We start from the raw sequence: 14,235 nt of genomic DNA, 5'->3' as shown, positions 1-14,235 counted from the left end.
AACACCATTAAAATTTCAGGTCAATTTTTTTCAATACTGTTACAATTAAAATGGCATAATATATTTAAACAAAAGTTTTAAATTTAATGTCCCGTTTTTGCATATTGTATGCCATAAAAATCAAGCCAAATATTAGTGTGTTACAATCATTCGCTGCAATTGACAAGTATGAACCTTCAAAAACGACCTGTCATACAAGTCCGGCAATTATAATTGATTTTTTAAAACTTTTTTTTTTCCCGAAGTCTATTTAGATATTTTATGTAAACTTTGTAATAACATATTCCATATAATCTTCTTAAAAAATGTTTTCTCCATCAAACACTGACGAAATCGACGAAGCAAAAGAGCGTGCCCATTTTAAAGCCGTTGTCACCGCTTTTAAATATTATAAGTAAGTCTTTATTATTACTTAACGAGAGATATTTAATTATTATTGAATATAAATGCTTTACAGTTACTTTTCCTATGTAATTACTTTTCCTATGTTATTACATAGGAATTTTTGCATAGCAACTATCCTTTGTCATTTTAGAATCCGACTAAGCAATTAACCTATTTAGATACAACAATGAGCTTTGTTTATATCCGGTACACGTGCATTAATTTGACCCTAATGTCATTAGTGTTTTGATTGATTTTACAACTACCAATGAATTATTCTTCCAAAGAATATTTGTTGTTTACATTTTACACCAAAAGTCTGAATAATCTAATATAAATACAAGGAAATGTAAACAACCGGCGATAAAATACGTTCATTAAAGATGTATTGTATTTTTTTATATTTATATTGGTCAATCAACTTTGCTGTTAATTAAAGAATTATAATAATGTCAGTATAAAATATTCACATTTATCAATACAATCATTTCTGCTGTTACATGACAATTATCTCTGTATTTTTTAAATTCTGTGCATCTTTAAATCCTCCATCTAATACACTCTTATTCTCTTGAAAAATTGGTATTTACTTAATTGTATAAGACTAGAAATGTTCTGTTACTTGTAATTAAAGTTATTCTTTATAACAGTACGACTTTGTCACTAAATAGACTTGTGCATTATGCAACTGCAACCTACACTGTATTGTAAAATATCAAATATATCCTAATTTATTTCATTACAAATGAACCTGTGCTAAAAAAGGAGATGATTATATATTCATTATATTACATTATTCATTGTCATTTCCATCTCAACACATCTATTGTTGGACATAGGCCTCCTCAGAGATTTCCAACTATAGCCATAATTTCTTCAAATTGCATTTTACTGTGGAAGTCTGTTAAGGTAATTTCAAGTGCAGGGTTCTCTCTTGACTTCTATTTGAAAACTTACTATGTTTGTTTTTGTTATATTTATCATGTGAAGTATATGCATTTACATAAAGTTTTTTTTTGTTTTAGGCTATGTGGATTAGAAAGGATACTTAAATCTGAAAAAATTATATCCAAGCTTCCAAATACTCATCAAAGACGTTTAGAAAAATATTTTGCATATCTATCTAAATTTAAAAAGTGTCTTGATGTTAATAACAGTGTAGTTCATCTAATAATCAGGGATGTTGACACTATGTTTGAAAATGTAGATCACAGTACAACAGATTTGTCTGGTACAAATGGTACAGAGAGTTTTGGTTGTAATTATAATAATTGTGAAATAACGTCTTTGAAACAACACAAAATGCAACATGATGTTGAAAAGGTAAATTTGTTTTTATTACAATAAATTTCATAATCTTTATGCATGTATATTTATTATATATAATTTACATGTACTGTATAGGTTTATATAAAGAGTTTTACCTATGTTTTTTCCACTTTTTCATGACTATTTCTCCTGGAACTATAAGGCTTAGAGGCTTGAAATTATGAATATTTTTTTTCTCCAAGTAGAAATTGGCAAGAAAAAATATTCCACCCACAAGGAGGGATCAGGGGACAATTTCTAACTAAAGATCTTTTAGGTGTGACTTTACTTCAATATTTTTTGGCATGTTATAATTACTAAGAATGAATTTTATGAAATTAAACTCATAAAAGGCAGTGTCGGCCATACAATGCAGATGGGAGACAGCTTGTCCTTTTATATAAATGCTTCTTAGAATATATGAGACATGTACGGCTTTATTGCTTGCCATTTTCTCAAGAAAAAAAGGAGTTTATAAGTCTCTTTTTTAATTTAAATTATTCCATTAAAGTCAATTTTGTTAATTTAATTATCATTCTCTGCTTTGTATGTCATGAAAAAAACGCCAGTAAAGCCTAATTTTATAGAAAGTAGAAATAGGTTTGATTAAGCTATAAAGGCATTCTTGAACTAAGCACAAAACAAATTCAGTTACTTATTTTTTTGGAATCACTTTTACAATCAACATGTCAAGTGGTATGTTCAAATTTAAATTATTTTTATGTGATGTTTGATAAATAGAACCTTATGTATTCAGTTTCTTTCACTCATTTCCAAATACTTTAATACCTTTTTAAGTCAATTTATCTGATGAAGTTTAAATTTTGATGTGCACTGTACACTGTCTGTGACATATGTTAAATACAAATGTTAAAGTTAACTTTTGCTACATTATATAACATGTATTTATATTATATTTTCATAGAATAAATTTTTAATCTAAAACATGTATCTTATATATTTTTGCTTCTTTTTAGGTACAGTCAGTGCTAAAAAATATAGTAAGAGATTGGAGTGAAGTTGGTGCACCTGAGAGAGAACAGTGCTATAGGCCAATATTGGATGAATTGGAATCACGATTCCCTCTTGAAGAATTTAGGTATACTTAGTTGTATTCTTATTCATAGTTATTAGAGTTGTGTCTAGTCTAGTCTCAGCAAGCAGGTTTTCGCAATTAAGTGACACTATTCTAGAACAACATTAAACAGATTGTGTTATAAAAAAAATAATATCTTTGAGATATTAAGATATTTCTAATGTGTCAAATCAAATACTGGGTATAATACAAGTGAATTGTGCTTAACATAATACCATCTTTATTAATCAAACTGGCTTTGTATGTTCTCATTGTCCATATCAATGTTGTGTACAACTATCCATGTTAAAAATGTTAATTTATGCCTAAATTTTAAGCTTTTATTTATTTTTAATTGTCTTTCCAGTGACCGATCAAGAATAAAGATATTAGTCCCAGGAGCAGGGCTCGGACGACTTGCTTGGGAAGTTGCAAATAGGGGTTATACATGCCAAGGAAATGAATTTTCATTATTTATGTTAATTGCCAGTAATTTTGTACTCAATAGATGCCCTGATGTAAGTTTAATTTATAACACCTGAGTTGTTTGTAGTTAGAGGAGCTGAATATGCTAATGATGAGTTTATAGAACACAAATTTAATCTTATTAATTTCTAAAGTTAATAAAATGAGATAAGTTAGTTATTTTTATTATTATGGACTTTGCTATAATACACTTAAAACATAAATAAAACTTTATCATTAACAAATATTTTTTATATACTTAATGTTTTTAAAAGTACAAGGGCACTTATTTGTGTTTTGTTTCTGTTCCTTCTACATTGTTGTACATTCATTGTATGTCTTAAAATAATTGAAAATTGTCTTTGTTTCTTTTAAAGAGATAGAATGGATATGGACACAATATCTTGTAGGTTGGGAAAAGTTGTAATAAATGAAATTATTGTGCCCATTATTGTGTTAAAAATAGGGGTATTTCTAAACTTCTGCATGGTACAATACAATTTAAATCTTATAAATGAACTATAAGATATGGATCAAGCATTAAAACTGAATTAAGTATTTTTTTGTGTAAAAAATGTGTTAAAGCTTGAGTATGTTGCATTCATAAATATCTCCTATAATTTATATATAAAAATCTTAGTCTTCCAATTTTTAACGATTGGGCTCTATTTATGAAAAGTAACCACATCAAATTGGCTTATATTCTCATCTCATAACTCAAACTGGTTAAATTTCAAACTACATTTTTGATGTTTTAGGTTAGATCTTAACTTTTTGTTTTTTGTTCCATTGTTTTTTGTTCATTTGTTCTTTGAACCTTTTAATTTTTTATGTCTAGTTGTTGAACCTTAAAAGGTATGAACAATGTTTTACAGGTGAACATGCACACTGTTCATCCATGGTTACATCAATATGTAAACAATATTACATGTGAACATCAGCTCCGTCCAGCTACCTTTCCAGATGTCAAGCCCTCTGTTGATAAACCAAATTATAACTTTTCTATGACTGCAGGAGACTTTCTCAAGGTAAACACTTGTTTCCGATATGCCAATTATTATATACAATATATACAAAGTATTAGCAGCTATGGTTAGTATTGTATGTAATAAAGGACAACACTAATTCACACAATTTTATTATATTTTTTAATTCTATTCATATTTAAATGTGTCCACCCCATTGTGACTAACGTAAAAATTCGCCACAAAAATCATTATGAAGGCAAAACGCGGTTCCGATAAAATATAACACGCGACGCAATACTAACTAAATTTCAGTTGACTCAACAGTAATTCTCTCTACTTTGTTTCCACACTACACAAACCATAGATTTTATTCACTCCTTTGCAACACAATCTATTCTTATCCGAAACGCGGTCCCTCTTGATATTAGGATGATCAGGAATTTTAGCGTATTTAAAGCGAAGGGACGAAAGTTGTTGCTTGTCAAGCTGACTGAAAGGCTGTTTTGTTTTCATTATTTTATAATATTTAATTAATTCCTTTATTAATTTATCTCTGCACCGCTCAAACGGTTAACTGGTGTAAAATGCCATCGGCATTGAGTTATACATACATTGTGTAAGAAGTTTTTAAATAAATAAATAATACTACATTAGGAGATTCAGATTTTTGCATATCAAATAAGAAAAATTGTTTGTAGTAATGTGTCCAGATCTTAGCCTTAAAATAAGTTTTACTTAATGTTTATAGCCTTTTACTTTATATTTACCACGGTATACAAAGAGGCTGGTTGTAATGCCTTATACCAAATCGCCTTAACTTTTGATGTTTCGTTAAAAATCTACTGCAGGATACTTCTAAGCAGTTTTATTGGAAGTGTTGGGATGGGTCAGTCCCATGACGATAATGACATTGAATTATAAGTTATCAATGCTTACTTATAGAAATGTCTCATTATTTTCCGTAGGTTTACACAGAAGCAGATGAATGGCATTGTGTAGCGACATGCTTTTTCATAGATTGCGCACCAAATGTTATTGAGTTCATTGAGAGAATATATGCAATTTTAATGCCTGGCGGTTACTGGATCAATTTGGGACCTCTACTTTATCACTATAGGTAAGTAAGATCAAACTAACAAGCAAAGTTTTTAACTCAGACATATCCATGAAAGATTTTTATTAAGCGATAAAAGCCATTATGTCAACTGCCTTAGTAATATGCTTAGCATACCAAATGTAAAAAATTAGAAATGTAAAGGCATTACTTCATAACCATAGATTGAATGTTTTGATGCAGATTTATTTAGAAGTGATGTGTTGGCTAATTATGGAAAGCACTTTTGTATCAAAAAATTAAGAGATACAAATGGGCTAGTGATACGATAAATTTCATACGCTTATGTGCAGGCGGTCCCTTAAAATAGTTCCTTTTGTTATTAATATATATATATGTGGGATTCTTTCTAAGGCTGGCAGATATCGGAGAATTGAAGATGGTTTTCCATTATTTCTTATTAAAATAATTAGCACTAGGCTCATATCCATTCCAATCTGATCCATATTTGTAACAAACGAAAGTAGAAAATATTTAAAACTTTATTTTTTTTTATTTATTTATTTTATTTTTTTATTAATATGATATCATATTAATAACAGTGAATAGTTACATTTGGTTTTATTAATTTATTGTTGGTGATTGTTGCTATGTTAAATAAATAAATAAATTTAAATTGCTATAAATTTTTTTTTCAGTGATATGCCTACAGAAAATAGTATAGAGCCACCTTATGACATTCTTTTAGATATTATTAGGGATGTTGGATTTGATATATTGGTAAGATTATATTTTAGTATTATTACATATTTTTACACATGTTATTATTTATATATATGTATACTGTCTTAATATTTATATATGTTTTTATACGTATTTATAAATACATATCGTCGTTTCAGCCTGTAGACGCCCACTGCAAGGCAATAGGCCTTCCCCAAATATGTCAATGGGAAACATACCATAATCGCTACGTTTGTTTAGCGGGTTGGCGATCGCAATGTAGTATTACGGTACACAAAGGACGCTGTTGACAATCCTCTTGGAACTTGTTTGTGGGCAGTCCTATGTAATTAAGGAACAGTGTGAATTATATAAGATTGTATCCTGGAAACTGCACCCGCGATCTACAATCGCAAGTCTCACTCCTTTACTCTGAACTACCATTATTCGCTATATATATATAAGCCCACACACATACAGGCTAGGTGCCTAGAAATATTTCTTCTGCCGTAGTAGACGTCAGCTTAAACGTATGGAACGAAATCTTGCCCACAAAAGGCAGTGCGGGGAATGCGAAGGGGATTGGGGACAATTAATAATGATTTATTACATTATATTATACAATATAACTAATGTGTACGATTACTGTGGTAATTTGTACTACTGATTATTATTAACATATATAACGAACTAACATAATTAAGATATTAATAATGTATTTGTATATTGCAGCACGAACGCACTGGAGTGAAAACAAAGTACGCGCAGAACCCTAATTCAATGATGCAGCATGAATACGACTCCGTGTTCTTCGTCTGCAGAAAACCTTACTGTGCATAGACATTTAGCCTAATAATTATATATGTTCAAATAAGGATAAATACAGTATTTCAGTTAATCAAAGTGTAGTGTTACAGAAAAATATGCCCTTTGTGACTGTTGTAATAAGACCTTTTTGTCGAGATTAAGTTTACTTATAAATAAATTTTTGTAATATTTGTAAAGAAGTACACCATCAGGCGAGATAAAAGCAGTATTGTTGTAGTATTGGAAGAGTATTTCATGGTATGTAAACATTGATATTTTGTAATTACAAGTATAAATGACACATAATGATTAGTTTAGTCAATTGGCACAACCTAACAGTTCATACCTCTCTAATTGCACAATACATGAAGATATTAAATGTGTTAGTTTATTGTGTTAAGAAATATCCGTGGGTATGTATTCCATAGTGATTGGTTTATATATATAGATAACAACTATTCTATAACAACCTTTCACGAGAAACATTTTTCATTACCATTGTTTTAGTGTCCAAAACCTCTAAATATGCTTCTAAATAAAAAGCATCTTATATGTCTTAACGGCAACTTATCTATTTCATTTCATAATAAGAGTGCGATTGATAAATTATTTTATTAATAAAGTGCAGTGAATTAAATATTCCCAAGTGGAATATTTTTTTTTCGTAACAATTTTTGTTATTGTTCTATGAACCTCACGCTATTCAACTACGTGCATTATTAAGATGGTTACTAAAATTAATCTATTTCATTTCAATTACCTCTTCTTACAGTGGGCACATACACAAATTGTTTTAAATAAGAATCAATTACCATCTCAGGCAGATTATACCCAGAAAAAGATCTTATAAGCATAATGACTAAAAAAAACCTTTACTTAAATTTTAATTTGTGATTTACTAAAATAACTTTGATATTTAATTAACTAATTTAAAAAAATAAGTATTAAATTAAAACTTGGCATTAATTTATATTGGTTGCCTAAAGTAGAATATGTGATGAAAATTATCCTTGCAATTTACGGTTTCAATTATTAATTTATGATATGATAAAGTCTCGGAGCCTTTTAATATTTAGTCCTTAACTTTGAAATAATTCTCTTGTATATTAGATAATACTGGTACAAACAATAAAAAAAGAATTTTGTGTTAAAATATTCAATAAACGGGTATATTGCGAAATTAGAGGCTCTATGTATCGTTAGACGCAATTTACGTGAAATATGTAAAGATTTCTGTTATCCAAGAATTTATTTTTCGTAATTCACGTAGTAACGGCGTAATCTTTAATATAGTATATACAGTTTTAATTGAGCTCGACCTAAAGACTTTCAAAGCGAAATCATTGCTGTAAATCTTAATTTTTTTCTGATGGGACAAATAAAAAGCTATGTACTTGAACTGCCCAATTTTAGTAAAATAGCTACTTATCTTGAATTAACAAAATCGCAAAAGTTTTTCGGTTTAATGTCGACGCTGTGGGGCTATTACAGCAACGTCGGCCTCGGAGCTAAAATTTGATTAATAATATTAGTTAAATAACATGAGTATTACCAAGGGCAAATCTAGAAGCGTTTATATTTATAAATATACATATACCAATAAAAGGCCATGTAATACATAAAGGGTTGTTCGAAATCTAAGAACATGAATATTATTTGTGACGTTTACACATTTAGTGCCAAAAACTTTTTATGGTTTAATAAAGTAATTTCATTTAAATATTTTAGAGATATATTTTCTATATTTAACAAGACAATATCTGAGATTGTAATTAACTTTAAATAATATTACATTAAGTAAAATTTACCGAAATTTGTTTCATCATTTCTATTACCGCAATTAAAAGAAAGTGGTAAATTGTTATGGTGCTATTTAAAAAAAGAACTAAGTCATGCATTAATAATTTTGTGATTCGTTGTAAACCATAGTTTGTTAATTTTTCCAAATTAATAAAGGATTTTATATTGGTTATAGTTAATTCATCTTGGTAATCCTGTATATATTTTTTTCTGAAAAGTAAAAGAGTAAAAGCATTTAATCCTATTGTAACTCTTTGATTGATAAATATAAGCATAATGAAACATGTCAGTAAAAAACAACTGTTATCAGATTTTAAATGCAAAAGTATTTTGAATATGTTAATGATTTCACAGTTTATAAAACTAGAAGGCAAGTGACATAAGTATTTCTAAGATGATTTGAAGTCACATTTATTTCTGAGAAGTAAGGTCTTATAATTTGTTATTGGCAATTGAGTTTATAAGCATTCTGTGGAGGTAGTCCTCTCGCAATATCAAAATTTATGCATGTTAGATTTAGACTAGATTGACTGGCCCTAAGTATACTATCAAATATGAAAAGCACAACTGCTTCCTTTAATTTGTTTATTTTAAATATTTTTGTAATTTTAAGCTTTAAGTTCACAACAATTTTAGACAAATATCAATTGATAATTCTAAAATGGATAAAAAAAGCTGCAAATAAAATTAAAAATGGAAAAATATTTGTTCAACAAAGAAAGAGCCATTCTGTAGTCTTTTTCAGGTTTTATAGTGTACTTTTAAATGGTTAAGTTAGTAATATACATTGTTGAATTCTCCACACATAATTATATATTTGATATATATATGAAACTGACCTTTGACTTAACATAAACAATCATTTTTAAAATAATGACAATCATAAAAATGAAGTGGAGCAAGTTGTAGTAACAATTTATCAGGTAAATGGCAAGTACTGCATATTATTTTCAAATACCTATCTTTTAATTAAAAGAAACATTGAGATTAAATTGATTTACTTGTACTTCTCTTTTTCTTTATTTTTACCAAGCCCCTTACACATTAAATCTGTATAACAATTTTTAAACAGAAAAATATTGTTATAGTGCATTTTACGACAAAATGTTCTTTAATGTTAAGATAAATAGGTAACTTAGGAGAATAAAATAGACATCGAAATGTTGCTAAAGTTTCTTACGCCACATTTCTCTAAGCGCTAATGCTTTCCGAAGTGGTAGTAATGTTATTAGCCCGGCAATAACAACCGACTACATAGAGGTTCAACAGTTTTTGACTTCCCTTGTGTCGGAATGCTATGAGGGTTTCATCGCCAAGTTGATGTCTCAATGTGGGGCCCTTGAGCCCAGTCCCTCCGTGGAAAAGAGACCGCTAAAACAATCTAAAGCACGACGGTCTCCCATTTCGGTAAAATAATAAGTAGTATGCAGCGGCTGTTGAGGCTCCACCAAGGAAATTTTGAACTTTGCTACCTTAAAAGAAATCTTAGATTAGCCAGCCTCCTCGACTTGGCACCTTAAAGCCGCGGAATCTGCAATTGCGACCTAAGCAGTAATAAAAGTCTTCGTTTTCTCTCCTTAATTTGACCTTGGACATGTTACCTCCATGGAAAGCTACAGCATGGCTGTTCCGCTCCATTGGGAGAGATTTGGTTTAAACTGTTAATGGCTTTGGGGAATAACTACGACAAAAAAACATTAATCCATAAGCGTTTTATTCAAATACTGTATAAAATACCTTCCAATTTTATTTGCATCCTCGTTAGAATGATTCATTTTGGCATAGATCAAAAACTGTCTTCTTAATCTGAGAAGATTTTGGGGGTTAACATTTTGAACAAATCCAGTTTCCAAGGTGCAGCCAGGATAATCAGGGAATTTTATTTCGTCCATATTCAATTTTTTGGCGTCCAGGATTTGATTTGATATTGATTGTGTGACTTTATCCAATTCATATAAGAAATTGGTAGAGCTTAGTGGTGCCTAAAAGTAGAAATGATTTTAAAATATATTATATCCCTTTATATGTTACAATAAATATATATCAGAAGACTTATTTTTAATAGCTGTACATTTTTATACTGTGTCATCACTGGTGTTAGCCTTTAAAGAGTTGTTGACAACTAAAACAAAACACATGCCTTTTTTATTTCAAGTTTGTGGTGTTAAGCTACACATATAGGTAAACATGACATTGCTACTGGTGGACGGATGACAGAGGGAACAGGAAGTCATTTATTAGGCGATCTTTGGGGGAGGCCTGTCTTGCACTAGGTGTCTATCAGCTGACATGGTGGTGATGAGGTGTTTGTACTAATGTAGCTGTTCCCATGTACAAATCCTAAGAATATAATAGCACTATAAGCTATCAAACAGTATTATGTTGGCATTAAATGGTTGGAAAATTGCAGTTAATTTTTATGTTTCATAAAAAAAAAATTAAGATTTGTATGTCCAAATCTTTTATTGTTTTCTTGTTAGATTATTTATAAAAAAATAGAAATAAATTAACTGCATGAACTTAATATGTACTCATATTCTTGTACTATATACACATGTACTTTTTATTCTCTACATCATGAGATCAGTTGACAGACTACGTGCAGATGTGTTGGAAGTTAATGGAAAATAAGAATGGATTCATCACTGGGAATCTCTACTTTTAATTGGTGCTTTCAATGCCAACAATTTCTTTTTACTTCAGTCAAAGCTTTGTCTGTCTGGGAATTATTAGTTGCATGGTTAGTCATGTATGAGTACTTGCTTCATGTTTCTTGCTACAGGCATTAATTTTCTGTTGCTCTGTGTTAATCTTGAAGTGTGTATGCTGTTTGCAAGTTCTGATATTGTTAGAAACCACAAAGCATTTGACAATTGCTTTAGAATGAAGTTCTAAGATCTCTGATGTATACTTAATGACAATACAAACCCAGCTCTGACACCAGTGACTGACATTGTACAAACAGCAATATTCACACCATTGGGGTCATTATTCATCATTAGAAATTGATTAAGCTGTCTTGTCTCTGCATGCTAATTTCCACAACCAAGTGGCACTGCACTAATTTTGCATTGGGGATTTAATAACTTAAAATGAAATTTTGTCTCTAATGTCATATTGGCATATTATATATAATGGCATTGTAGTATCATTGCTTCAAATTGTAATTTTTAAATAAACAATAGACAAGATCCTCAGTATGTGTTGTTTTAGGAATATAAAAAATAAAAATAAAAAGTGCTTACATTTTGAGTGCTCATATTAGGAGGTGGTGGTTTCTTCTCAAATAAAGCACTATAAATTGCTTCCAGATCTAGTTTGTCCGAGAGTTGGACTGTAAAAAGTGGACTATCCCATCTATGGTTAGAATTTGGTTCTTCAAATCTAGGAAGAAATTATAGTATATTTTGTAATAACAATTTACTTTATAATTTCCTGTATATGTTGTATATTTTATTAGATCTTGTAAATATTATAAGTTTGATTATCTGAACACAGTTTTACAGTTCAAAAATAAAAATTCAAAAAAATATGTGCTTAATTCTATTACTTTTTAACATTTTTTCTGTGCCATTTCATAATTTCGTGGTAGTACATAATAGGCTTTATAAATAACATTTTTGTTAGATACAGAATAGATGTTTGAAATGCAGTTTTTCAGAAGGATTCATTGTAAATTTTTATTGGACAATAAAGAGGCATAACACATTTTACAGCAACCAACAAAATAAAGCTTACCTTAATTTTGTTAGGGCATTAAAAACCTCTTCTGTGTATGGTATAATTTCTTGTACTTGTGAAATGATTTTATCTTCTGATGAAGCATTTGTGTTAAAATCATTTTTGTTCACTGAGATTTCATTCAACCATTTCTTATTATCTTCCCATGCTTCATCATGGTTTCTGATGGTGTATACAGTGCATTGAGTTGATTTACATGCTTTTGATGCACAATAGAGTTCATAACGGTAACCTAAGCCATAAATAACAAGTACATTAATATTTTAATAATAATTTTTTATAACTCTACTGAAAACAATATTACCTTTGATGTAATTACTACCATCCAAGATTACCACATTATCTTTGCCTATTAATCTTATGACCTCTGACTTTAAATATCCTCTGACTCGTTTCTCTTTCTGTGAGTCTAAATATGTGGAATTCTTTTCGTAACCTAATTTTTTAATAGCTTCTTCTTCAGATATTACTTCAACACACTTTCCATGTTTTTTTTCGAAAAAATGTTTTAGTTCATTTGTTCTAGTAGTTTTTCCACTTACAGGAGTACCACATATTATTATCAATGGCATTGTACCGTAATTTTTTTAACAAAATAACCTCAACCTGTTTTGATATTTAATAATATAATGACAGGCACGTTTCAATTAGCGCATAAAGCGTGTTTAAAGTGAAGAAATAAAGTAGTATGAAAATCATACAATTACAATTAGAGACGAATACTTATTTACATATTATATATTTCCCCATTATTTTATATGATACACAATTTTATTACGTATGTTCTTAAATGACCGTAATTTTGTCAGCTTTTGATTAAAGAAAATAGAACAAATGATTTTTTTAGTGTTGTATCTTAAGCGCTTGTTTATTTATTTATATGCCCTACATTACCTGACGTTTTTTTCTCAAAAAGCAAGTTTGGAATTTTTAGAAACAAAGTTTTAAACATGCTGTTTAAAATTAATACGTATTTGTTAAGATACAAATTAGCTTAGAAAAAATATTACTTTTTTTAAACGTATGGAACGCATTTATATTCGAAAGACTAAGTGGAACATGGAACTTAAAAAATGTTGATAAATTCTAATTCTACATTTTTTATTTCTGGGCGGTTAAAACAGATGTCGAGTAGCTTTAGATAGCGCACTTTTGAATTTTATTTTTAGACGACACCGCATCGCACACAGATCACACCTGCATTTACACTTCGGGCGGCACTATCGACACCATCACCAATCACCTCTACACCGTAGCCAACGTTTTACGACAATAGTTCTGGAAAAGGAGAATGGAAATAATCCCAGCATAAGTGCAGCAATTCTCTTCTCGAAGCACGACCGCACTTTTCGAATTCCATTTTGCGTATATAGTGTCATGAACCAAATAAGTTCGTTAACAAGGTGTAATCTTGGGTGACAAACTAAACTTTACTAGCGAATTTATTGCTGAAACTTGAAACTGCCAAAGATCGTCCAGTTCTTAAAACGAGCATCGATTATTGTTTTGACTCTGCCACTCAATATACAAATTGTTGATAGGAGCGACTGCTTCTACATTACAATCAAACCTGGTACAACCTGACTCCGCGCTATCTTGAGATGGAGACTTGTACTCAAGTCTTAGAACAATATGACAACCGTAATACAAACATCATTCAAATCGTTCCAAACAAGCATTTTGATATTAGTCTAAATAGAAGCGTTTTTGGAGTTTCTTATGCAACTTCTTTCAGCACTAACGCTCTTTAAAGGAATAGCCACGTGATAACAACCGACCAAGTCGCTTTTCGGGCGCCCTTGAATTGGAATGTTAAACGGGTATTATCGACGTGTGACAGCCCAAGCCATAGAGCCGTTCTATGGAGCGTCCGTCAAAGGGAGTCGAGACTTACCAGAGAACCCGCGACC

At 30.0% G+C, this 14,235-nt stretch overlaps 2 protein-coding genes across 3 annotated transcripts; one reads left to right on the top strand and one right to left on the bottom strand.

Moving 5' to 3' along the window:
- Window positions 1-182: 182 nt before the first annotated feature.
- LOC137922677 (carnosine N-methyltransferase) lies at window positions 183-9,537 on the top strand. Its single transcript, XM_068765702.1, has 8 exons — window positions 183-394; window positions 1,410-1,707; window positions 2,670-2,791; window positions 3,135-3,285; window positions 4,108-4,260; window positions 5,166-5,317; window positions 5,953-6,034; window positions 6,710-9,537. The coding sequence occupies exons 1-8, from the start codon at window positions 306-308 to the stop codon at window positions 6,815-6,817; spliced, it is 1,155 nt and encodes a 384-aa protein (XP_068621803.1). The 5' UTR covers window positions 183-305; the 3' UTR covers window positions 6,818-9,537.
- Window positions 9,538-9,683: 146 nt separating this feature from the next.
- Window positions 9,684-12,952, bottom strand: LOC137922837 (protein KTI12 homolog). 2 transcript variants are annotated; one of them, XM_068765926.1, is made up of 5 exons: window positions 12,630-12,952; window positions 12,323-12,557; window positions 11,830-11,968; window positions 10,322-10,566; window positions 9,684-10,056 (listed from the first exon to the last, which is right to left on the bottom strand). In XM_068765926.1, exons 1-5 carry the CDS (start codon window positions 12,895-12,897, stop codon window positions 10,053-10,055), a joined length of 891 nt encoding a protein of 296 aa, XP_068622027.1. In that variant the 5' UTR covers window positions 12,898-12,952; the 3' UTR covers window positions 9,684-10,052. The 2 variants fall into 2 exon arrangements, with proteins under 2 accessions (XP_068622027.1, XP_068622026.1); XM_068765925.1 differs by lacking the exon at window positions 9,684-10,056 and having other exon boundaries at window positions 10,235-10,566.
- Between the last annotated feature and the right edge of the window lie 1,283 nt (window positions 12,953-14,235).

This window comes from Battus philenor, unplaced genomic scaffold (assembly GCF_028537555.1).
Source record: "Battus philenor isolate CCGP_79_NKW_IND1 unplaced genomic scaffold, ilBatPhil1.0.hap1 SCAF_20, whole genome shotgun sequence".
NCBI lineage: Eukaryota > Metazoa > Arthropoda > Insecta > Lepidoptera > Papilionidae > Battus > Battus philenor.
This window is presented reverse-complemented; position numbering and strand designations above follow the sequence as displayed.

Bases quoted from the DNA above. Each gene is read 5' to 3' on its own strand.
- LOC137922677 (XM_068765702.1), top strand. From the start codon at position 306: ATGTTTTCTCCATCAAACACTGACGAAATCGACGAAGCAAAAGAGCGT. The intron at 5,318-5,952 runs GTAAGTAAGATC...TTTTTTTTTCAG, and splicing joins CCTCTACTTTATCACTATAG to TGATATGCCTACAGAAAATA. The intron at 6,035-6,709 runs GTAAGATTATAT...TGTATATTGCAG, and splicing joins ATGTTGGATTTGATATATTG to CACGAACGCACTGGAGTGAA.
- LOC137922837 (XM_068765925.1), bottom strand. From the start codon at position 12,897: ATGCCATTGATAATAATATGTGGTACTCCTGTAAGTGGAAAAACTACT. The intron at 11,969-12,322 runs GTAAGCTTTATT...ATTTCTTCCTAG, and splicing joins AATGCCCTAACAAAATTAAG to ATTTGAAGAACCAAATTCTA. The intron at 10,567-11,829 runs GTAAGCACTTTT...TTCTACTTTTAG, and splicing joins CTAATATGAGCACTCAAAAT to GCACCACTAAGCTCTACCAA.